Genomic DNA, 22,384 nt, shown 5'->3' with positions numbered 1-22,384 from the left:
ACGTGGCCCCCGCGGGGCCGGCGCAGCCGACGCCCTCGCGTGCAAGGTGCGGGCGGGAGGCACAGGTGTGTCTGCTCCTTCCAGCTCAAGGCTGGGCGTCCCCCGAGCCTCCACAGGGCCAACTCCGCCAGAGCAGGAGTCCTCACCCCGCATTCCTGGGACACACGCCAGCAGGGAGCAGGCGCAGGTTCTATCAATTCGCGAAGCCCCCGAGCTGGGGCCTCTCTCAAGAGTTCACAGCTGGGGCCCACACAGACACGAGCGCACACCCCCACACAACAGCATTTCCTTTATTTCCTCAGGCAGCGGGGCTTCTCCGAGCTGGGGGACGCTCCCCCCTGTGTCCCCGCAGAGGCCCGCCCGAGGGGAAGGCTCAGAGCACGGTCTCTGCCATGCTGGGGTCTTCCAGGAACCTGCTGATGCGCTTGGGGCGCTGGACACATTGTGCTTGCAAGGGGTCCGCTTCCGTATCGTCCTGCGCGTCCTCCTCCTCCCTGCCCTGGTCCTTGGAGAAGTGCAGGAATACCTGCCACAGGCCGCGGGAGATGCGCTAGTTCAGCCTCGGCGGCACACCCTGCCCCGCGCCGCCCCACCACACCCCGGCTCCTCCCTCTCGGCTGCTGCGTTCACGTGGTCACCTCCTCCAGCGTGGTCTGGCTGACGGAGAAGTCCTCCACCCCGTGCTCCGCGCCGTGCGCCGCCAGCTCCCCAAAAACGTGCGCCAGGGAGCAGCGCGCTCCCGGCGGTAGCTGGAAGCGCAGCCGGCCGCCGTGGGCCTCGCGCAGCTCGGCACCAGGAAACGCAGCCTCCACGAAGGACACCGCCCGCGCGTGCTGTTCCGCAGGTACCCGCAGGGTCAGCATATGTCCTGCCCCGAATCTTCGAGCGGGGGAGAGCCAGAGTTAACCACGTGCCCGCCCGGACGTCGCATCTCCCACCCTCCACCCTGGGACACCACCCCTGCCAGGCCCTGTGCACACCTGCTCTTGAGGTGCTGCGCGCTGCCCAGACAGCGGAACCGCCCGTTCACCAGGATGGCCAGGCGCGTGCACAGGGCTTCGCACTCCTCCATGCTGCGGGCAGGACACCGTGAGCTGCACCGTCCACCACCGCTCCTCACCCGATCCCCGTCTCGTACCCCACTGGGCCCCGAGCGCGCTGGGCCAACCTGTGCGAGGTGAGCACCACGGAGCGGCCTTCCCGCACCACAGCCAGGAGGCTGTCCCAGAGGAAGCGGCGCGCGTGCGGGTCCATGCCCGTGGTGGGCTCGTCCTGCGTGGCCGGGGAGGGAAAGGGGCAAGGGGCTGCTGCCGCGCTCTTGTGCAGCCCTGGCCCAGCATCACCCCTGCCCCGGTCCAGCTCCGGCCCCCCTCTCCAGCGCCGGTGCAGCCCCTGTCCAGCCCTGGCCCCCTCTCTAGCTCCTGTCCGGCCCCTGTCCAACCCTGGCCCCCTCTCCAGCCCTGCCCCAGCCGCTGTCCGGCTCCAGCCCCCTCTCCAGCCGCGGTCCAGCCCCTGTCCGGCTCCAGCCCCCTCTCCAGCCCCGGTCCAGCCCCAGCCCCTCTTCACCCCCCACCCTGGTCCAGCCCCTGTCCAGCTCCAGCCCCCTCTCCAGCCCTGGCCCAGCCCCTGTCCGGCTCCAGCCCCCTCTCCAACCCTGGTCCAGCCCCTGCCCCTCTCTGCCCTCACCCTGGTCCAGCCCCTGTCCAGTCCCGATCTCCTCTCCACCCCTGCTATGGTCCAGCTCCGGCTCCCTCTCTGGTCCAGCTCTAGCCCTTCTCCGTCCCGGTCCCCTCTCTGCCCCCACGCACCAGGAAGACCACGGCGGGGTCCCCGACGAGCGCCACGGCCGTCGCCAGCTTCCGCTTGTTGCCCCCGCTGTAGGTGCCCGCTGGCCGGTCCGAGTATGCGCTGAGCCCGAGGCGCGCCAGGCCGGAGCTGGCCGTCTGCGGGGCGGGGCGAGGGCCGGTGTGGGCGGGGCCGGGTTGAGTGTGGGCGGGGCTTGAACACGTGCAAGGGTGGGACCAGAGTGTGGGCGGAGCATATATTGATATGGGGCGTGGTTACAGTGGATGTGAGGGTGGGGCCAGGGGAACGTGGGACAGGGAGCCGGGGCCGGAACTTTGAGGCAGAGTAAGCCCTCCGATTGGACCAGGCTGGAGGGGGCGGGGCCGGGCCTAGGGGCGTGGCCCAGCGAGCTCACCTGGGCTACCTGGGCCTCTGGGACTCCACGCAAGCGCGCAAACAGCTCCAGGTGTTCGCGGCCCGTCAGCAGCTCAAAGATGGCGTCCGACTGCGGGCAGTAGCCCATGCGGCGGTGTGCGGCCTCAGGTTCCAGGGCCACACTGCCGGGTGGGGGACAGGTCACTCAGAGGACCAGCCGGGTCTTTGAGCAAACCCGGGGGGGGGGGCGGGGGATCTCACGGACCAGTGTGATCCAGGACAGGGGTGTGGGGGTGCTACCCCTCACCTGTGGCCTGCCAGCACGGCTTCACCCGCGCTGGGCAGTGTGTCCCCGGTCAGCATGCGGAACGTGGATGTCTTCCCTGCCCCGTTCACGCCGAGCAGCCCGAAGCACTGTGTGGATGCCCGTGGGGGCCCATGTGCCTGAGCCCTGGGGCCCCTGCACCCCACGCTCAAGGTGGGCAGGAGGGGTGGGGCGCACACAGGATTGGGACTGAAGCTCCCCAGTCAAGTGGAGGTGGTTGAAGAGGCCAGTTACTGGCAATAGGTGCCAGGACGCAGCCCAGGGCAGGGATGGGCGGCGGGGGGGGCAAAGCCCTAGACGGGCAGTCTTCCTGCCCCTGCACTCACTTCGCCAGCAGGGATCCCCAGGCACAGCCGGTCAACTGCAGGCACCCTCTGCCCGCGGTACACCTGCAAGGGATAGAGGGTCCTAGAAAAGGAGAAGGGTCCAGCTGGAGCCCTGCCCCCAGCCCTGCTCTGCCTCACCCACCTTGGTCAGGTCCCTCAGCACCAACACATCACCCTGAGTGTCCCTCCGGGCCACCCGGTCTCGCTCCCGGGCCACGTCTTTGTCCTCATCCCCCAGTGACGGCAGTGGTCTCAGCCCCGGCCTGGAAACAGACACACGAGTGGGCAGGGAGCCCAGCTGACCCCTGCTGCCCATGCCCCACAGACCCTGCTGACCGGGGCAGGAGGCGGCTGCGGTGCTGTAGGAGGAGTGTGAAGAGCAGGAAGATGGGCCCCTGTAGTGCCATGGCCAGCAGGTTCTTGCCAACCACCTCCCAGCGCAGTGGGGACTGGAACTGCTGGTCTCCTGTGGAAACAGATGACCCAAGGCAGAATGGAAGTTTCCCCTCCAGGGGTATCCAGACCTGAGGGTGGGGGGAAGTGCTGACTCCAGGATGGTCCCTGGGAGCCTCCAGTCACATCCACACTCCAGCAATGCTCACCCAAGCGCTGGAAGGCATCTGCCAAGGCCTGGTTCCGTACCATGTCGATGAGCCCACGGCCCAGGCAGAAGTGAGGGAAGATGAGGAAGACACGTTTCAACACCCGACTTGCCTCCTGCAGCTTCTGCTCCAGGTGGAAAGAGGTGGCAGGCTCAGGGCCCCGAGCCTGCTGGCCACGCCAGTCCCAGCCCCATCCCAGCCACAGCCCATCCCAGTCACAGCCAAGCCTAGTCCAGCCCAGCCCAGCCTCAGTCCAACCACAGTCCCAGCCCCATCCCAGTCACAGCCCATCCCAGTCACAGCCCAGCCTCAGTCCAACCACAGTCCAAGCCCCATCCCAGCCACAGCCCATCCCAGTCACAGCCCAGCCCAGTCCAGCCCAGCCCAGCCTCAGTCCAACCACAGTCCAGCCCCAGCCCAGCCCTGTCCCAGCCCTCCTCAGCCCCTGAACTCTCCCAGTTGCTCCACCTTGTCAGAGAAGAGCTCCAGCACGAAGGTGGCCATGCTGCCGTTGATACCCACAAAGAGGTTGATGCAGGTGAGCACCACGTAGGCCGTGCTGGGCACGGAGAAGAAGAAGGAGGCCGGGTACATGAGTGGAGTGATGGACCAGCTGTGGGTGACAGCGGGAGTCATGGGGAGGGACACCGACATTCCCTCCCACCTGCTGGGCCTTGGGCTGCTGTGACAAGGCTGACAACCCAATGAGCTTTTTTTTTTTTTTTTTAAAGATTTATTCCATTTTTATTACAAAGTCAGATATACTGAGAGGAGGAGAGACAGAGAGGAAGTGGAGCTGCCGGGATTAGAACCAGCGGCCATATGGGATCAAGGCGAGGACCTTAGCCACTAGGCCACGCTGCCGAGCCCCCAATGAGCTTTTAAAGCCACTGGATGTTCCAAGGCCTTGACTCAGCTTCCTCCCCGACTGGGACTTCCTCATCCTCCCCAGAGGGCTCCCCCAGTACCCCCAATAGCAGAGGGAGCAGGGGCCTCACCCATAAAGCAACAGCAGCAGCAGGAGGGCAGGCAGATTGGCTGGGGCCACATATGCCTTCTGCTGGAACCCCAGGAAGATGAGTACCACGATACAGGCAGGTACCAGGTAGTTACACTGTGAGGGGGGAGACCCCAACACTCTGCTCCAATTGTGGGCATGAGGCTCCCTGTGACCCCAAGACTGACCCAGCACAGCCTGGATGACCCATGCCCAGGAGAGGCAGGGTGAGAAATAACAGGGCCCCCACCCTCCAGGAGCACAGATGGCCCCATCCACTAGGAGCACAGCTAGACCCCGCCCCCAAGGAGCACAGCTGGCCCCGCCATCCAAGGTACAGATGATCCCACCCAAGTAGTTCTGCTGGACTCCACCCCCCAGGAGCACAGCTACACCCTGCCTTCCCAGACACAGATGACCTCACCCTCGTCCCAGAACTCCCCTTTCCCCCCACCCTCACCGCACCAGGTCCCAGAGGAAGCTGCCCAGCCAGTAGAGGGTCGGGGGCAGCCCTCCCAGGAGCTGCAGGTGTTTGGCCTGCGTGACCCGCTCCTCGATGAGCACCAGGGTGAAGCTGGCCGGGACAAAGGACATGGCGAAGACCACACAGATGGAGACCAGCACGTCCACTGAGGAGGCCATCCTGGGGATGAGAGGACCAGGACTCAGGGTGGACAAAGCCTTGCTGCCCCCATGCCCAGGAAGCAGGGGGTCCCGGCCAGACAGGGACTGCAGGGAGGCTTCAAGCAGAGCCCTGGCCTGCCGAGGGTGTGGTGGGGTCTGCCCAGCTGCCCACCCCCTGCTGCCATTGACACTCACAGTGCCGCCTCAGACAGTTGCTCCTTGGTGAGGTTCAGTGGGTGGTTGAGCGTGGTGATGCTGTGGGCTTGGTGGGCAGTGCCGGGTGGCAGGCGGGCCTGGAGCAGCGCGTTGTTGGCTCGATTGACAAAGGCCACCATGGCATGCCAGCCTTTGTTGTTGAACCACACCTGCAGGGGAGGGTCGGGTCCGGGGACTAGGGTCAGGATCATGGGGCTGGCTCCTGGCTGTGCCAGCCACACCACCCCTGGGGCCCACCTTGACACCATGCCACGCATCCAGACCGCGTGCCCATGCTGAGAGGTTGCTGAGGACACGGTCCAGGGCGTCGCCGGGTGTGGGGCTCAGCAGTGCCCGCAGCTCCTCCAGTGAGTGGCTCACCTGGTGCCCCGAGGGCAGGCTGGGGTCTCGGCCCCCCAGCGAGAAGCCCCCATACCTGCAGGGTGGGGCAGAGGGGAGGGGAGGTGAACTCCCAGGGTGAGCAGGAGTGTGAGGCCATGCAAACGGGCAGGGGCCCTCCTTACCTGACCTCGTCCACCCACTTCTTTGTCTTCAGGCTGTGGCGGAGGGAAGGGAAGAAGGTGGCGTGAGGGAACAGGTGGGGTGGTGCAGCTAACCCCCTACAGGTAAACCAAGTGCTGGGCAGCTGCTCACCCCTTGCGCACCAGGCGTGGGTACGTCTTGACCAAGAAGTCAGCCAGGTCACGGCCCGTCAAGTTCTGCACCACCTCCCCCCAGCTGCCCACCGCCTGCGGGGGCGGGGGGCCACCAGCAGTGGCTGGGCATTCGGGCAGTAGACGCCGGGCACCAGGCTGGCTGCACTGGCAGGCCGGGGATGGAGCCTCTGGGGACCAGTTGCCACTGGCCAAGGTCTCGGCCACAACAGCAGGAACCTCTGGCGGCAGGAACTGGCAAGCACTGGGTGACTGGCACTGTGATGGCCTGTTGGGGTCAGCATGCAGGGCTCTGGGTGCCCAGGCAGAGATGGGGAGGAGGAGGGCAGAGGGGGCAGGCAGGTGGGACGGAGAGAGAGTAGGGTGGGGGAATAGGGAGGGGAGGGGGCAGACGTGGGGATAGGAGGGGGTGGGAAGGGATTAAGAGGGGGAGGCAGGGGTGGGGAGTGGGAGTAGGCACGGCATGGGAGGGCCTGGGGTGGGCGGAGTGCTCACTTGAGTGAGCCGCTGTGAGGTAAGCCCTGGTTGCCCAGCCCAGCCTCGGCCAGCAACATCTCCAGCAGGCGGGCGCGGTCAGGGTCCCCCGGCGCATCCTCACTGTGTGCAAGTGCATGCGGGCGTGGTGGGCTCAGGGCCATGCCCACCGGCCCCCATCCTCCCGCCCAGCCCTGCACCCACCTGAAGAAGGAGACGTGCTTGCCATACAAGGCAGGGCTGAGGCGCAGGGCCGGGTAGAGGCCCGTGGGTGGCACGATGCGGCTAAAAACCAGTGCCAGGCCCACGAACAGTGCAGGGAGCACCATCTATGGGAGCAGCCGGTCAGCGCCCCGGGCAGGTCAGTGGCTGCCCAGGGAGCTGGTCAGTGTGCCCCGCCCCCCGACCTGGGTCATGCCCTCTCACCTGGGCAAAGAGCCCCCGGCGGCTGCGGCGGGCCAGCAGGAAGCGCTTCAGCAGCAGGGCCCGGAGCTGCTGGGCGGTCAGCGTCCAGCCCTGGACTCGGCCTGTCGCTCCCGGCCCAGCACCGAGCAGGGCTGCAGGGAAGGAGACGGTCAGCGGGCTGGGTACAAGCCCCTGAAGAGGAGCTGTGAGGCCGTGGGGCCATGGGGCCTTGGGGGCACACTCACCTGCCTCCCCGTCCTCCAGGACCGGCTCCTCCGGCAGAATCTTGAGCCCCGGGCGTCCTCTGGCATTGCCATCTGCAGCCTCTGTGGGGTCAGAGGGGAGCTGTCTGGGGGCAGGGGGACTTCACAGTGGGTGGGATGTGGCCTAAGGCCAGGGTCAGGGGTCAGAAAGCCGCAGTCATACCCTCGGGGCCTGCATCCATTCGGTGCTCCTCCACCACCTTCAGGAAGATCTGGGGAGGTAGGCGGGGCTCAGGGTCCCCCTCCTTCCAGGCTCGGCCCCCATGCGTGCTCCATCCTCTCTCCTCCCATGCCCTCACTGTCCTGCTGTCCTTCACAGAGCCGCTTCTGCCAGGCGACCACCAGCCCCCACCCCGTACCTCCTCCAGGCTGGTATCAGAGATCCCGTAGCCACTGAGGCCCAGCTCGCAGAGCTGCCTGTCCAAATCCTGGAAGAGCTGGACGAAGCTGCCATCCTGGGCACCTGTGTAGGGCAGTGCCAGCACCACCTCATGGGGCAGCTCCTCCACCAGCTGGGCACCGGGCACCGAGCATCGCACTAGGGCCAGGAGCTGGGTTACACCTGCGTGGACACGGTTGTGCGTCAGGGACCCTCGGGGTCCCTGCAAACCAGGCAGAACCAAGCTCTCCATCCCACCCAGGGTTGGCCCTTACCAGCTGTTCCTCCCTGGCCACCAGGCTCCTGTTCCTGCCTCACATCTGGCCCGTTTGGCATATCAGCATCACCCTGTGGACAGAGGGGCCCCCACTGTCCCGACCACCTGGCTGGGCAGAGCCTTGGGGACCAGGGGAGCTCTGATTGATGACGCTTACCTTCTTAGGGGTGGACAGGGATGGCGGCCTCTTCGCTAGAGTCAGGTAATAACCGGAGCCTAAGTGGCGCCGCAGGAAGAGGGGGGACCCGCAGCAACATAAGCGGCCGCCGGCCACCACGGCCACTCGGTCCCCCAGGAGCTCTGCCTCATCCAGGTGGTGTGTGGAGAGGATCAGCGTCCGGCCTGCACGTGGGGACTCGGATGGGTGTGGGGGACCAGGGCAAGAGGCCTGTCTGGTCCCTTCCCTCCACACTGCTCGTTCAACACTCCTCTGTCCCTGCTGCTAAGCCCCACCCTCTGCAGAACCCCACCCACCTAACTGTCCTTCCTGTCCTGCCCATGCTGCCCCTCCGCTTGGCCCCCCAGCAGAACCCAGAGGGACCCTCAGGACAACTCCCCCAAACCCCTAACCTTCCCGGTACTTAAGCAGCAGTTCCCAAATGCCACGGCGGGAAGCAGGGTCCACACCGGCTGTGGGCTCGTCCAGGATGACCACGCGGGAGCCGCCCACAAAGGCAATGGCAACCGACAGCTTCCTCTGCATCCCTCCTGGGCAGCGGGCAGGTGGGGAGATTGGGGTGAGATTCCAGGTCAGTCCCCACGGCATGCTGCCTTCTCCACCTGAGTGCATCCCTGCTCCCACACCCCACCTGAGAGGTGCCGGGTCTGTGCTGCCCTCTTGGGGAGCAGTCCCACGTCGCAAAGCAGCCGCTCCTGCTCCGGGCCCACAGCCTCCGCGCTCAGCCCCTTGAGCCGCCCGTAGAACCACACATGCTCGTCCACAGTCAGCCTGCAGTCAGTCCAGGGTCAGCTGCACCTGCCACGGCCTGCAGGGCTCCCCATGCCAGGCCACCCACCCGCGGGGACGCACAGGTCGAAGAGCACGTTGTACTGTGGACACACACCCAGCTGGGGCCGCACTGCCTCCATGTTGCAGTGCACGTCATGGCCCAGGACGAAGGCAGAACCCGCGCTGGGCGGAAAGAGGCCAGTCAGGATGGACCTGGAAGACGAGGGGCATCTCAGAAGCTTCCCTCCAACACACCCCCACCCCTGCGCAGCACTCGGCCCCCCCAGGGGGCCACTCACAGTGTGGTTGTCTTGCCGGCGCCGTTGTGGCCCAGGAAGGCGGTGATGTGACCCTCGTAGAAATCCAGGCTGAGGCCTCGCAGTGCTGGCTGGGGGCTGCCGGGAAAGCGCTTCTCCAGCCCCCGCACAGAGACCCCCAGACTCAGGCCGGGTGGGGCTGCCTCCACCAACACTTTGGGAACGGATGCAAGGGAGGTGTGTGGGCACTGGGGGCCCTGGCACCTGGGGCTGGGAGGGGCTTTGGATGCCAGGGTTGCAGGGGGGAGTGGGCGTGGTGGAAACCCCTCCCTCACAGGGGCCTCTCACCTTTGGGATCTGCTGGGGCGGGGGGCGGGGCAGGGTCCTTGGGGGGTCCTGGCCCGCACCAGTAGCTCCTCCGAAAGGGGAAGTTCCAGGGCTCGGGGATCCCGTACTGGCCTGGGGGAGCAGCACCCATCAGTGCCTGAGGACCCCCTTGGGCTCTGACCACACAGACGAGGGAGCTCCCTGGATGGTGCCCCTCCAGAGACCCTCCCCTCCATGAAGTTCCTCCCTGGCCAGCACCTGCTCCCCACCTGGGCACACGGCCTCCAGGTACCAGGTGGCCAGGCCATAGAGGACTGCGTCTAGCAGCAGCAGGCCGGAGACCTGGGCCAGGCTGAAGACGTCGGCTGCCGGTCCCGTGCCCAGGTTGTGCCACTGTGCGCCTTCACCCTGCTCCTCCAGCAGTGCCAGGCTCTCGCAGCCGAAGCCGAAGGCCACGGGCGACAGTAGGCTCTGTGGGAAGGGGACAGGTGGGTCGGGGGGCGGCTCCAGAGCGCCTGAGGAACCCCTACTTCCATCCTCACCCTGGGGGACCCTGCTGCAGGCCTCACCGCGGCCACACGGCCGCCCACAGGCAGCTGGTCGCGCCAGGCCACGCATAGCACATAGGGCAGGTAGAGGGCAAAATAGGCGAGGCCTCCGCAGGCGGCCGCCAGGTTGGCCTTGGAGAAACAGGCGCTCAGCAGGAAGCTCTGAATCACCGTGGCCACGGCAAAGGCCGCCAGGAACAGGAAGACCACTGCTGGGTGGCTGTAGGGGAGGATGTCCCCCAGCTGCGGGTGGAGACGGGAAGGATGTTCAGGGCTGTGCACCTGCCAGGTGCGCACATACAAGCCCCCCAGGCAGGCCAGGCGCACCCACCTTGAGCACCAGCACGAGCAGTGCAGCGCTGAGCAGGAAAGGCCCGAGGCAGCTGAGGAACCAGCCGAGCCAGAGCACGGCGCGCCCCAGCCCCATGGCGCGCATGGTGTCGCGGAGCCGCGTCTCCTTCTCGCGCACCACGGCCTTCACGGTCAGCGCCACCGAGTAGATCCAGGCGAGCGTCAAGAAGAGTGGCAGCGAGCGGCTCAGCACGCGCAGGAACCTGGGGCGCAGAGCGTGGTGACAGGCTGGGGACGCCAAGGGGTGCAGACCCCGGGTGTGCCCACTCCCGCTTGGTGCTCACACGTCGTCCACATAGCACGGGTAGGGCATCTGCTGCAGGTACAAGCCGGCGCGGGGCTCGGAGCCGCTGAGCACACGGACGGCCGCGCGCTCCACCAGGTCCTGCAGGTACACGAAGCCGCCCCAGACGTAGCGCAGGTCGGCCAAGGGGTCTGCCGCTGGCCCGGGATCCCAGAACCTGCGGGAGGGTCTGGGTAGGGACGCACCTCTGGATGCAGGTGCTCGCGCCCATCACTGGCCCCCAACCTCAGCCCTCCTGCACCTCGAACATCCTCACAGCTTAGACCCCACCCAAGATGTCCTGGGCTCTGCACACCACGCCCCTGTCCATGCAGTCCAGCACAGGATCTAAAGTCCGCCACGCCCACCACCTCCAGCCCCGCCCACCTGTCCCGGATTTTATTGGTCCTTGTCACATCATCAATGTCCATGCGGATCTTGAAGCGCACGTGGCCAGGCCCCACATGCGCTGTGGGCAGCTCAGTGGGGCCCAGGGGGTCCTCAGGTCCCAGGAAGACGATGCCAGCCCAGAAGCGGTGCTCCGGCAGCAGCTGCAGCGCCCGGGACACCAGCGCTGCCTCGGAGGGTAAGGCCTCCAGCTTGTCCAGGGACACGCACTGCCGGGCGGGCAGGACGGGTCAGGCTAAATGGGGTCAGGCCGTGCCCGGGTGAGACCCTGGGCTCAGCCTGGCCTGCAACTGCAGCCTGTCCAGGGACATGCACTGTGGGGCGAGCAGGGCAGCCAGGCCTGGGTGAGGCCCTGGGCTTGTCCCGCCTCTCTCTGGGATTTCTCGGTCCTCCCCCTGCACCGGAGGCCACCCAGGCTGTCTACCCTCACCTCCATCATGCGACCCAGAGTGTCCATCAGGCTGTCTAGGTCTGCATGAGCCTCCCGCCAGCTGTAGCCACCATGGCTGGGGTCCAGGAAGGCTCTGAGGGCCTCTGCCTGCTTGGACTGACTGCTCTGGTCCCGCCTTTGCAGGAGTTGCTGCAGTGGAGGGGTGGGGGACAGGGAGACGTGGGTCAGCAGCATTGGCCCTTGACCCAGGGAGGCAACACCCCAGCACCCTAGCACGCACCCCGCGGGCCTCACCTGCAGCAGCTCCACGTTACTGCTGTCGTTGAGGAAGGTGAAGACCTGCGGGCCCAGCGCTGCCCACACCTGCCGCAGGTCCTGCAGCACGGCCAGCTCCTGGAAGGTCTGGTTCACCTGCAGGGCCCAACGCCGTCCACTCAATCAGGGCCGGGTGAGGCCATTCGCACATCGGGGAGCCCCGCTGCCCCCGGGGCCCCTCACCTGCGCCATGAGTTGCCGGGTGAAGTTCGTGTCCGGCGCGAACAGCAGCCTCCCCTGAACGAGCGGCTTCAGCAGGCGCCAGAGCAGGCGGGACAGTGGCTGATGCTCCAGGTCCCCCAGCAGCTCCAGGCAGGCGGGGCCTGCGGGGGCGGGGCGGCTTGAGGTCACGCCCACCACAGATACCGCCCCCACTCCACAGACACGCCCACCTGGAGTCGCGAGCACGCCCGCTCCTAGCCCCGCCCCATTCCTCACCTAGGCCGCTCCCATCCCATGGCTCCCACGCCCTGCCCAGCTTCCCAGCCCCGCCCCACCTCATCACCCCTAGCCCCGCCCATCACTACCTAGCCCCGCCCCAGCTCCCCTAGCCCCGCCCCAGCTCCCCTCCCCCTGTCCCCCACTCACTCAGGCTGCTGCGCGGCAGCGAAGGCATCGGCTCGGACCCCACCAACTCCTTCAGGTCTGCAGCCTCGTACCAGTTGAGAGAGAGGCCCCCGGGGCTGCTGGGGCCCCCAGCGCTGCAGAAGACGCCCCACAGCAGCTCCAGGGGAACCCCGGGGGCCCGGGGCATCTGCAGCAGCGCCCGCAGCTCGGCCAGGCTGGGCAGCGCCAGGAGCTGCAGAGAGGAAGGGAGGGAGGAGGCACAGGACGCCGAGTGTCCCCCCTCCCAGAGGTCGACTGTCCCCTCCCCTGAGGGCCAGTGCCCCTCCCTGGATGCCAAGTGCCCTCTGCTCTGAACACCCAATGCCCTCCGCCCCGAAAGCCCAGTGCCACCTCTCCAGAGGGCGAGTGCCCCTCCCTGGATGCCAAGTGCCCCCTCCCAGGATGCCCAGTGCCACCTCCCCAGAGGGCGAGTGCCCCTCCCTGGATGCCAAGTACCCCTCCCTGGATGCCAAGTGCCCCCTCCTGGGACACCCAGTGTCCTCCACCCCGAATGCCCAGTGCCACCTCTCCAGAGGGCGAGTGCCCCTCCCCAGCTGCTGAGTGTCTCCTTCCCGGGGACCCTAATCAGGGCCAGGCACCTGCCAGGGATGCCCCCAGGCAGCCTGCCCAGTGCTGGGTGGGGCAGGCTCACCTCCTGGGCCAGGCCCTCGGAGGCCTCCAGCAAGCTGCCCACAGCCTCCTGTGCTGGGCCCATCCTGGAGCCCAGGGGTTCCTGAAAAGAGAGATAGCCCAGGGTGACCGTGACGTAGCACTCCCAGCCACCGCCGCCATAGCCCACGGGCCAGGGCCAGCCAGCTCACCCCTCGTAGCAACGTCTGTAGCAGTTGAGTGGCCGGTGGAAGGGAATCCCGTGGCCTGGCTGCAGGGACAGGAACGTGGGATGGAGGTCAGGTGGGGTCGGGAAGCCATGGCCAGTTAGGCCAGAGCCCTCCACCTCACCGGGCAAGGAGCTGTCCACACCAGTACCACCAGCTCCTCACCTGTCAGGCCAGCGGCCCTGAGCAGTGGAGCCAGCTTCCCCAGGGCAGCCAGCGTCCGGCGGGCACTGGGACCCCCCAACACCACCTGGACATCGGCCAGCATCCGGGAAACCCTGGGGACAGAGCAGGAGGTGGAGCGAGGGCTCAGGCAGGGTGGGGCATGGCCACACCCAGCCCCCCTACGCTGGCCAGGCCGCACCCCTGCCTGCCCCTGGTGGCTCACAGGGAATCCTGGAAGTTGTCCAGGCGGCCGGGCTGCTCGCCGGGCGTCGGCCGCGGAAAGCAGGTGTTATTCACGGTGCACAGGAGGCCCTGCAGCCAGGGCAGGGTGCCGGCCGACGGCAATGGCTTGTTGGCAAAGTGGCCTGGGGAATAAAGGCTGGCTGTGGCCCCGAGCATCCAGCCTGCACTGGGCAGTGCCCAGGTGAGGAGGAGGAGGAGGAAGGGGTCGCCCTTGCCCCAGGGACACCCCTCACCCCCGGGGGAGTCAGCCAGGCCTACATTCATGGTGCTCCAGCGGGGGGTGCGAGTGGCGCACTGCCACCAGGATGAAAAAGAGAAAGAGTGGCCACAGCAGCTCAACCAGGAGGTGGACCTGGGGGTGTAGGGGCAGGTGAGTGTGGGAAGGGGTGCTGGATGCGCCCAAGACACCCCCAAACCCCCCACCCCGGGGGACCTGGCATTACCGGCTGCCTCCGGCGATATACCAGGTTCTTCCAGAGGAGCAGCATGAGCTGGGTGCGGAAGGCCATGGCGGCGGCGGGGCTGGACAAGGGGGCAAGGAAGGGCGCTCAGGCCACACCCTCGCCCTGCTGGGCCCTTGCCCCAGCATGTACAGGGGTTCCTGGGAGCCCTGAAGGAGAAGGACCTGCCTCCCAGGTGGGGGCCACCCGTGCGGGCGTCTCGCCCAGTGTGGACCCAGCACAGTCAGCCGGTGGCACCTGAGTGCCCTCTCCTCCCAGAGTCCCCACTCCCCTCACCCTGCACCCCGCTGCCTCGCCGCGTCTGATCCCATTGCTCAGACGTGCACACTGAGGCCCACGCAGCAGCTCCCGGAGGGACAGAGGTGGCCCACCTGCCCAGGCTCCCCTGCAGCCCAGAGGAAGAGGGGGGACCGCCCAGCACGGCCCGGCACCCGGAAGCGGCCAGGCCAGGGTCACACAGGATGAGGGGAAGCTTCGGAAAGTTGGGGTTACACCATGACCAGCGGGCCGCAGGGGGACGCACCCACCCACCCTGGACGTCCTGCGCCCTCCTTGTCCACTCTTCGGGAAGAGCGATGCAGAGCCGGGGGCTCGGCCAGCACCCCCCCGGTCCCGGGAACTTGCCTGCCCGTCCCGCGTGCTCCCGTCTCGAACCTTCTGCCCGGGCCGGGTCACTCTCACCTTCCTCCCGGGTCCTCGAAGCGCCCTGACGCGCCGGAGAGCGCGTCCCCTTTAAGCAGCGCCCCCCCACCCCAGGCGCGCCTTTCCAAGCATCTCGGAGCCCCGCGGACGCACCCAACCGCTGCGATAGGCCGCTCCGCTTGCCACTCAAAGTCTGGCCCAATCATCGCCGCGAGCGCCGAGGGAGGAGGCGGGACCTGAGCAGGCCGCTCCGAGCCGGGTTTCTTAAAGGGCCCGCACGCCCGCAGGCTGCCGGGGTGCTCCCTGGGGTGTCCTCCCCATGTGGCGTGGCCGCCCAAAGCGGTGCCCGTGGGAACAGGGGGATCCTCGGGGTCCCCCGAGTGCAAGGGCAGAGCAGGTGCCAATGGCCACCCCTAGTTGGAAGGAAGAACCTCGGAGCTGTCCGGCCTGGGGTAGCATGAGGCCCGCGGGCCACTATGGGGTGCGCGTGCAGGTGGACAGAGAAGGGGCTCCGCCGGGGAGGACGCACCCTGCTGGACCCGCACCCCGAGCTTTGGGGATGCAGGGCCGGCTGCGGGCGGGGCTTCGGTCCTGCACCCCAGGCATTCCTCCTCCCCCCCCCCCCCCCCCGGCCAAAAAACTCAATTCTTACAAATGGAGGTTTTTATTTGTTTTTTTGGTCCACAGTATTTCACATTATCTCCCACATGAGCAGAGGGGAGGGGTACCTCAGGCCCAGCTTCCCCCCCCAAACAAGAGCCGGGGTAGTCGGGATGGGGAGAAAAGTGGGGGTGTTCAAAGGGAATGGGGTGCCCCTGCCTGGCCCTCACTGTTGCCCTGGTCCGAAGGGGACGGAAGTCACAGCGAGGATGTGGGCTGGGACAGGAAGGCAGGACGGTTAGGGGACAGCTGGAGGAAGAGGAAGGACCCCCCAACTCTAGACACCCACAGTCCCTGGGGGGGGACACCTCAGCAGCCACCCTGCCCCTCCTGCTCCTGGCAGAAGGGCTCACCCGGAGCCTCCTCGCTGTCCCCCAGGCCGGCCGCCGGGCCCTGCGGGCAGTACTTGGGGTCGTAGATCTGCCGGCCCAGGCCGAAGACCTGGCCACTCTGGTTGGCACCGTGGGTGTACCCCATCTGCAGTGACATGGACGAGTTGTCGCACTTGTCCGTGCCCAGCTTGGTGTCATAGATGTGGCGCCGTGTCCCTGGGGCTGTCATGCCCACCTGCCGGGAGTGGGGTTGGATGGAGGAGCAGGTGTCAGGGCCTGCATAGCCTGCACAGCCCCTGAGGGTCCTGGGGTCCTTCCCAGCTTGGCTGACAAAGGGTGGGCACACCTGTCACCCCCACCCTGCACAGCCCCCTGGGGATCCTGGGGTCCTTGCTGGCATGGCTGACAAAGGGGGGCACACCTGTCACCCCCACCCTACACAGCCCACTGGGATCCTGGAGTCCTTCCTGGCATGGCTGACAAAGGGTGGGCACACCTGTCACCCCTACCCTGCACAGCCCCCTGGAGGTCCTGGTGTCCTTCCCAGCTTGGCTGACCCTCTGCCTCAGCTGGCCCCACTGGCAACCCAGCCACCCTTCCCAGGCACACACGCCTGGCTCCCTGCTCCGGCTGTGGGGAGACCCCGGTTTCTCCGCAGGTGTTGTGTGTAGGGTCAGGGTGGCAGGCGTGTGGCAGGGCAGCCCACCTGGCTGGCACACTTATTGGTGCCCATCTGCAGGCTGATGGTGGAGTGGTCCATGGGCGGCAGGATGTGGTTCTTGGGGTCGTAGAGGTGCCGCCGGGTGCCGTAGGCTGTCATGCCCGACTGGCTGGCGCACTTGTTGGTGCCCATCTGGGTAGCGGTGGGAGTGGTCAGGCTTGCCCCGCCCCTGCCCAGACAGGCCCCGCCCATCAGAACGGCCACTCCCACCACCCAGACTGGCCACTCCCAGGCCCAGGCAGATCCCGCCTCCGGCCATGCCGGCCACGCCCACACCCAGCCTGGCCCCGCCCCCAGCCAGACCAGCCACGCCCACCACCCAGGCTGGCCCAAGTCAGACTAGCTCGGTCCTCCTCTGCTGGCCCCTCCCACCGCCTGTTCGTTCAGGCCCCACCTACCCGGGCTGGCCCCTCCCCGTCCTGACCCCGCCCACCAGCCATGCCCTCCTTCCCCGTCCTGATCTCACCCACCGGGCTGGCCCCTCTCCCTGGTTCCGCCCACCGGGCTGGCCCCGCCCTCCCGACCTGGCCACGCCCACCACCATGCCTGGCCCCCCAGCAGAGCCGCACCTGCAGGCCAATCACGCACTGCCCCGCCTTCATGGTGGCGTCGTCGAAGTTGCGCTCCTGCTTCTCGGAGTATTTGACCCCGATGTCCACACCGCTCTGCAGCCCCTTAGTCTTGGCCTGGGCGGGGCGGACGGAGCGTGAGCCCTGGACCCTGGCTCAGGATCCTTGCAACTGCGGCTGTCCAGGGAGGGACGCCTGGCATGGTGCAGGGTGGACGCGAGCAGCACCCCCACCCCCTTTCAGCTGCACGGGGACCACAGCTGCCCTCACCCCACGCATCGCTACCCTGCTAGGCTGGCCAAGCCGAGGCTGCCGTCTCGCAGACCTGTCCCTTGGTCTGCCAGTCTCTGCTGACCTTGGTGCTGGCCTGGCTGGGCAGACTCCAAGGCCGCCCCCTACCCCAGCGCCTGCTGGCTCCTGGTCTCACCTTGCCTGCCAGTGCCAGGAGAGACACCTGCACCTGCGTCAGGTTTCCACTCTCAAACAGGTCGTTGGCCTCGAACAGGTCCACCGGGTTCATGCCGTAGCTGACCATGGCCTTGATGAAGTTGGACAGGTTCTCCAGCTGGGTGGGTGGGTGGGGAGCGGGAGGGGAGAAGCTCAGGGGAGTCAGCCTCTGCCATCCCCTGCCAACCTCCACCTCCCTCTGCCCTGCCATCCGCAGCCCTGCACTGCACCTGATGCCAGTTCTGCATGGAGCGGTTGATCTTGGGCACGGAGCCGGGCTGCAGCTTGTTCATGAGCCTGGCGGGCAAGGGGTGGCACACAGGGAACTCTATCAGCCGAGAATAGATTCCCCTACTTGCTGCCCACCCACCTGAGAGCCTGGCAATCCCAGGCTCTGGGGGCACAAGGAAAATAGACTTAAAATAAGCCTGGGGCCCGGTGCGGTGGCCTAGCAGCTGAAGTCCTCTCCGTGAACATGCCGGGATCCCATATCAGTGCCAGTTCTAATCCCAGCAGCCTTGCTTCCCATCCAACTCCCTGCGTGTGCCCTGGGAAAGCAGTGGAGGACGGCCCAAAGCCTTGGGACCCTGCACCCACGTGGGAAACCCGGAAGAAGTTCCTGGCTTCTGGTTTCAGATTAGCTCAGCTCCAGCTGTTGTAGTCACAAGGGGACTGAATCATCAGATGGGAGATCTTCCTCTCTGCCTCTCCTCCTCTCTGATTATCTGACTTTGCAATCAAACTTAAAACATCTTAAAAAAAAAAAAGCCCGAAAGACTTGCACATTAACACTCGTGGGTCCAGCCAGCAGTCCTTGCTTCAAGTCCCAATTCCAACTCCCAAGGTTCTGCTCACGCTCGCCTGGGAAGGCAGCAGGATGACCCGAGTCCCGGGGCCACACGCCCATGGAGCAGACCAGAAAGGGGCCCCTGGCTCCTGGCTTCCATCTGGTCTGGCCCGGCCCAGCTGTTGTGGTCTTTTGGGGAGGAAGCCAGCAGCTGAAGGGCTGTCTTTTCCTGCTTTAGATAAAAATGGTTTCTGGAGGGCCAAACCAGTGGCTCAACTGGCTAATCGTCCAATTAGCAAGCACCAGCTTTCAATATGGGTGCTGGTTCGCTGGTTCATGTCCTGGTGGTCCCACTTCCCATCCAGCTCCCTGCCCGTGGCCTGGGAATGCAGTGGAGGACTGCCCAAAGCCTTGGGACCCTGCTCCCCTGTGGGAGACCCAGAAGAAGCTCCTGGCTCCTGGCTTCAGATCAGCTCATTGCGGCCGCTACTTGGGCAACCACTTGGGGAGTAAACCAGCAGATGAAGATCTTTCTGTCTCTCCTTCTCTGTGTAAATCTGTCTTTCCAATAAAAATAAATGAATCTTCAAAAAAAAAAATGTTCACAGAAGAGTGTGAGAGCTGTGCACGCATTTCAGAAAGGTTTTGTGCCAAAATAAAGTTTAAGAAAAAAGTTTGTTTTTCATCTGCTTGAAAGTCAAGAACGCAAACAGAGACCCAGAGAGAGAGACAGAGAGAATATTCCATTGGCTGCGTTCCCTCCTCAAATTCCACAGGAGCTGAGAGCCTGGAGCTGTGAGAGCCTGGGTACCTTCCAAGGCCGGTCAGGGCTGGGGAGATGGGGGTGGTCAAGGGTGCCACCATGGGGCCTGGGGACCAGAGTGGTCAGGGTGCCGCTGTGGGGGGTGGGGATGGTCAGAGGTGCTGCCGTGGGGCCTGGGGGGACATGGGTGGGGGTCACTTACGTGCACAGGATCACTCCATCCTTCAGGCCCTTCTGGAAGTCGGGCCCGATGGAGAGGCCGGTCAGGCCCTCAATCCAGCTGCGTAGCTCTGCCTCCTTCTGAGGGTCATACTTGGACAGAAGCTGTGGGGGTGGGGCACAGCAGGTGAGGCCCGGGGTGGGGGTGGGGTAGACAGGTGAGGGGCAGCCAGAAACCCAACAGAAACCCAACCCCTGCACACTAGAACCTGTTGTGTGGCCCTTGCTTGCACTTCCGCGAACAGGGTACAGTCCATTCCATCACTGGGAGCCCACCCCATGTGAGTGCTGGTTCGAGTCCTGTCTGCTCTGCTTCCCACCCAGCTCTCTGCTCAGGTGCCTGGGAAAGCAGTGGGGGACGGCGCAGGTACTGGGGCTCCTGCACCCACGCGGGAAACCCAGAGAAGGCTCCTGGCGCAGCCCTGGCTCTTGTGGCCCATCCGGGTGGAGACCAGCGGCTGGCAGACCTCCCTGTCTCTCTCGCTTTGTACTTTCAAATAAGCAAGCTGTGTGGCCCCGCATGTCAGCATGTCTGAGTGTGGGGTCCTTGGGTTTCTCTACGCCTCACCCCTGTTCCTGGCTTCTTGGGGCTCCCCGTGTCTGTGAACCTGCATGTGCGAGCTTGGGGGAATACCCGTGTGCACCCAGCACGGACCTGCTGATGGGGGGTGCGGGGTGCATGCAGGCGGAGCTGCTCTCTAGAGCCCTCCCCTGGGGAGGCAGCTCCACTGGCGGCTCCCACCTTGGGGTTCAGAGCTGGCTGCAGCAGCTGGGGCCCCCATGTGCTAGTACCCCCTCCCCATGCAGCGCCCCAACATGGGCTGGGAGGTGGGGAAAGGTTGGGCCTGGCAGGGGCGGGGGCTGGTCAGCTCCAGGGGGTGTGGGTGGAGAAGGAAGAAGCTGGCTGTGCCCTGGGGAGTATACCCGCTCCCCCACCTCCCAGAGACTCCCATCTGCCCCCAGCTCATCCTCCTCCAGGCCTGTGCCTTGGTTCCTGGCTGTGTGCCCCCTGTACCTGGGATTAGGGCTGGGCTACTGAGGGGCCCTAGTCCACAAAGACAAAGACGGGAGGGCCGGATGCTAACCTGATCCGGGGCTACCCCTGGGTCTCCAGATTCCCACAGCATGGGGTGTGGGGCTGGGGGTACCCAAGGAGAACCATGCCCTTCCCTGCCCTGGAGGAATGGCGGAGGGTAGAGGTACCCCACCCTGCCTCTGGGCTGGGCCACACATGCCCGGCCCAGCTGGGCTCTGTCCCCGGCGGCTGCGGGCGGCTGCGGGCGCCATCGGACCACTGAGCCAGGGGTCAGCATTTCCAGCTGGCCCCTCCCATGGGGCCAGCCTCCGCCCGTTGCCCGCTGCGGGCCCCCAGTGCATTCCCATTCACCACAAACTGCCAGGAATGTGCCGGCCGCCCCTGCTAAATTGGGACCAGCTGTTCCCAGCCCGACCTGCAGCGGCTGGGAACGACCCTGTCTCAGGGCTGGCGGCAGCCAGAGCCCTGGGCGGCATGGCCAGGCTGTCTCGAGGGGTAGGGGAGCCCTAAGGAGCTGCCACAGTGGACAGCAGGTGAGCTCCAAGGACCGGGGTGCAACCCGACGGGCTTGTCCATGCCCCGCCTGTTGTTCCCTGAGCTGGCAGCCTGAGAGCCTGACCTCACCCCAGCCAAGCAGGTGTCAGCCCGCCCCCCTTGGCCGCACCCTGCACCCCACTCTACTGCTCCGGAAGCTGCCTTCCCTGGGGGGAGGGGGCAGTGTATATGCCCTTCCTGGCTTCCGCCAACCTGGGCTGGGGCTGGGGGTGGGGGTGCCTGCCTGCCTGTGAGAACTTGGGGTCCCCAGACCCTGGGCTCCTGCCCCCAGCAAGTGTGCACCTCCGAGTAGCAGGGCAAGCCTGGACCCAAGGTGCAGTAAGGCAGCTGGCTAGGGTGTGAGCAGCCAGGAGCCGGGGGCACCCCTTCAGCCACCTCCCCTTTGTCTCCCAGGAGCCCCTATTTCTGAGGGTGTGTCCCTCACAGGTCTTGGGGCTCCACTCCACATGCCTGGTGGAAGCAGGGGTGGGCAGCACAGCCACCTCCTCCCAGCTGTCCCCTGGATAAGGTGATTGCCGGGAACTGAACCTCCAGGGGGCTGCAATCACTCCCTTTTCTCCTGTTGCTGCTGGGTGACCGCCCACAGGGTCTTGCCCTCTTTGGGCCAGCCACACCCCAACCCTGGCCCCAAGCTCTCACTGGTCACCGTTGGTCATTCAGGGAGCGGACCAGGAGCCTGGCTCATGCTCCCTGCCCATGTAGATGCACAGCGCTGACCCGGGTGGAAGCTGGGCTCACCCGGGACAGTGATCCACGTGGGGGAGCGTTGCCCAGCACACAGATTTAAAGTGTCCCTGCCCCCTGCCCGATCCATGCAGCCACACATGTTAGGGGTCCCCCCTGGTAGGGTGACCTTCCTTTAAGGTGGTCACACGGGGACAGACTGAAAGAGGCCTGGTCACCCCAGTGCCACCCACCCTCCAGGTTCAAGACAGGTTGGGAAACTCCCATGGTGGGGGGGGCCGCCCCTGCACGCCGCCCGACCGCAGCTGCAGCTGGAAAGCAGAAGTGGGGTCCGGAGGTGAGGAGGAGGTGTGGGGTCCCACCCGGTGCGCCAGCCTTGCTATTCCTGGTGGTTTTAGGGGACGCGGGGCAGTGGGGAGGGAGTAGGGGCTGCGAGCCCCTGGGCATTGGGGCAGAGGGGTGGGTCGCTGCCCCAGGTCTGCGGGAACCCCGAGGAGCTTCCACACGCCCGGTGGGGAGAGGAGGCGCTGCAGGATCCCGCCTTCAGTGACTGGGGAGGGAGGCGGGTGCCCCCCAAGACGTCGCCCCGACGGCAGGTCGGGGTGCGAGCTGTGGCCGCCGCGACGCTTGCCCCTCACTCACCCGGTTCTTGACCTCAGCCGAGAGCCCGTAGGAAGGCCCCTTGTTGAACTGCGTGGAGCTCATGGCGCGCGGGACGCGACGGGGCGCGCGGGACTTGGACGGGGCGCGCGGGGCCGGCGGACGCGCCGGGGCGGGCCGGGGCGGGCCTGGGAGGCTCGGGACCCCGCCTCCGCCGCCGATTGGCCCCCGCCGCCCTTGTCCTTATAAGGCCGGGCAGCGGCGGATTCCTGCGGGGCCCGCGGCTTCCGGAGCCCCTCGCCGCGCCCGACCGCCCCTCGGGTGGCGCTCGCCCCCCAAAACTTCAGCTTTGCAGAGCCCGGCAGGCCGTGCGCCCCTGGGCGCCTGAGAGTATCGGGATTGCTCCAACAGAGGCCAGTTCCCGGCGTTGTGAGAGGAGCCCCTAGAACGTGTCAGCTTGTCGGGAACCCTGGCCCACTCGCGCACTCCGCCACGCACCTGTCCCCGGTGCGCACAAGAGGGGCGCGG

General features: G+C 66.3%; 2 protein-coding genes across 4 annotated transcripts; both read right to left on the bottom strand.

Moving 5' to 3' along the window:
* Positions 1–274: 274 nt before the first annotated feature.
* ABCA7 (ATP binding cassette subfamily A member 7) lies at positions 275–14,640 on the bottom strand. Of its 3 annotated transcripts, none has more exons than XM_058658080.1 (47): positions 14,466–14,635; positions 13,824–13,902; positions 13,639–13,732; positions 13,361–13,502; positions 13,138–13,250; positions 12,958–13,016; positions 12,789–12,869; positions 12,119–12,329; positions 11,714–11,853; positions 11,510–11,626; positions 11,255–11,404; positions 10,804–11,033; positions 10,418–10,594; positions 10,114–10,336; positions 9,804–10,025; positions 9,504–9,705; positions 9,256–9,366; positions 8,950–9,121; positions 8,732–8,863; positions 8,511–8,650; positions 8,272–8,409; positions 7,859–8,043; positions 7,700–7,772; positions 7,405–7,607; positions 7,209–7,257; positions 7,028–7,108; positions 6,804–6,934; positions 6,582–6,706; positions 6,399–6,500; positions 5,884–6,171; positions 5,754–5,786; positions 5,488–5,665; positions 5,230–5,399; positions 4,876–5,053; positions 4,412–4,527; positions 3,882–4,026; positions 3,414–3,537; positions 3,148–3,277; positions 2,954–3,074; positions 2,812–2,874; positions 2,468–2,574; positions 2,201–2,342; positions 1,809–1,943; positions 1,169–1,272; positions 981–1,073; positions 639–879; positions 275–526 (listed from the first exon to the last, which is right to left on the bottom strand). In XM_058658080.1, the coding sequence occupies exons 2-47, from the start codon at positions 13,887–13,889 to the stop codon at positions 374–376; spliced, it is 6,390 nt and encodes a 2,129-aa protein (XP_058514063.1). In that variant the 5' UTR covers positions 13,890–13,902; positions 14,466–14,635; the 3' UTR covers positions 275–373. The 3 variants fall into 3 exon arrangements, 2 of the variants coding, with proteins under 2 accessions (XP_058514063.1, XP_058514064.1); XM_058658081.1 differs by having other exon boundaries at positions 7,028–7,099; XR_009244474.1 differs by lacking the exons at positions 275–526; positions 639–879; positions 981–1,073; ... (2 more) ...; positions 2,201–2,342; positions 2,468–2,574 and having other exon boundaries at positions 2,849–2,874; positions 3,454–3,537; positions 14,466–14,640.
* A 488-nt stretch (positions 14,641–15,128) lies between these two features.
* Positions 15,129–22,028, bottom strand: CNN2 (calponin 2). Its single transcript, XM_058658113.1, has 7 exons — positions 21,899–22,028; positions 18,965–19,086; positions 17,443–17,509; positions 17,193–17,330; positions 16,766–16,882; positions 16,182–16,328; positions 15,129–15,710 (listed from the first exon to the last, which is right to left on the bottom strand). The coding sequence occupies exons 1-7, from the start codon at positions 21,959–21,961 to the stop codon at positions 15,453–15,455; spliced, it is 912 nt and encodes a 303-aa protein (XP_058514096.1). The 5' UTR covers positions 21,962–22,028; the 3' UTR covers positions 15,129–15,452.
* Positions 22,029–22,384: the final 356 nt, after the last annotated feature.

This window comes from Ochotona princeps, chromosome 33 (assembly GCF_030435755.1).
Source record: "Ochotona princeps isolate mOchPri1 chromosome 33, mOchPri1.hap1, whole genome shotgun sequence".
Lineage (NCBI taxonomy): Eukaryota > Metazoa > Chordata > Mammalia > Lagomorpha > Ochotonidae > Ochotona > Ochotona princeps.
This window is presented reverse-complemented; position numbering and strand designations above follow the sequence as displayed.

Bases quoted from the DNA above. Each gene is read 5' to 3' on its own strand.
- ABCA7 (XM_058658080.1), bottom strand. From the start codon at position 13,889: ATGGCCTTCCGCACCCAGCTCATGCTGCTCCTCTGGAAGAACCTGGTA. The intron at 11,034-11,254 runs GTGAGGGTAGAC...CCCGCCCGGCAG, and splicing joins CTCTGGGTCGCATGATGGAG to TGCGTGTCCCTGGACAAGCT. The intron at 2,575-2,811 runs GTGAGTGCAGGG...GCATCCACACAG, and splicing joins TGGGGATCCCTGCTGGCGAA to TGCTTCGGGCTGCTCGGCGT.
- CNN2 (XM_058658113.1), bottom strand. From the start codon at position 21,961: ATGAGCTCCACGCAGTTCAACAAGGGGCCTTCCTACGGGCTCTCGGCT. The intron at 19,087-21,898 runs GTGAGTGAGGGG...CCACCCCCACAG, and splicing joins CGGCTGAGGTCAAGAACCGG to CTTCTGTCCAAGTATGACCC. The intron at 17,331-17,442 runs GTGCAGTGCAGG...CCACCCACCCAG, and splicing joins CCATGCAGAACTGGCATCAG to CTGGAGAACCTGTCCAACTT.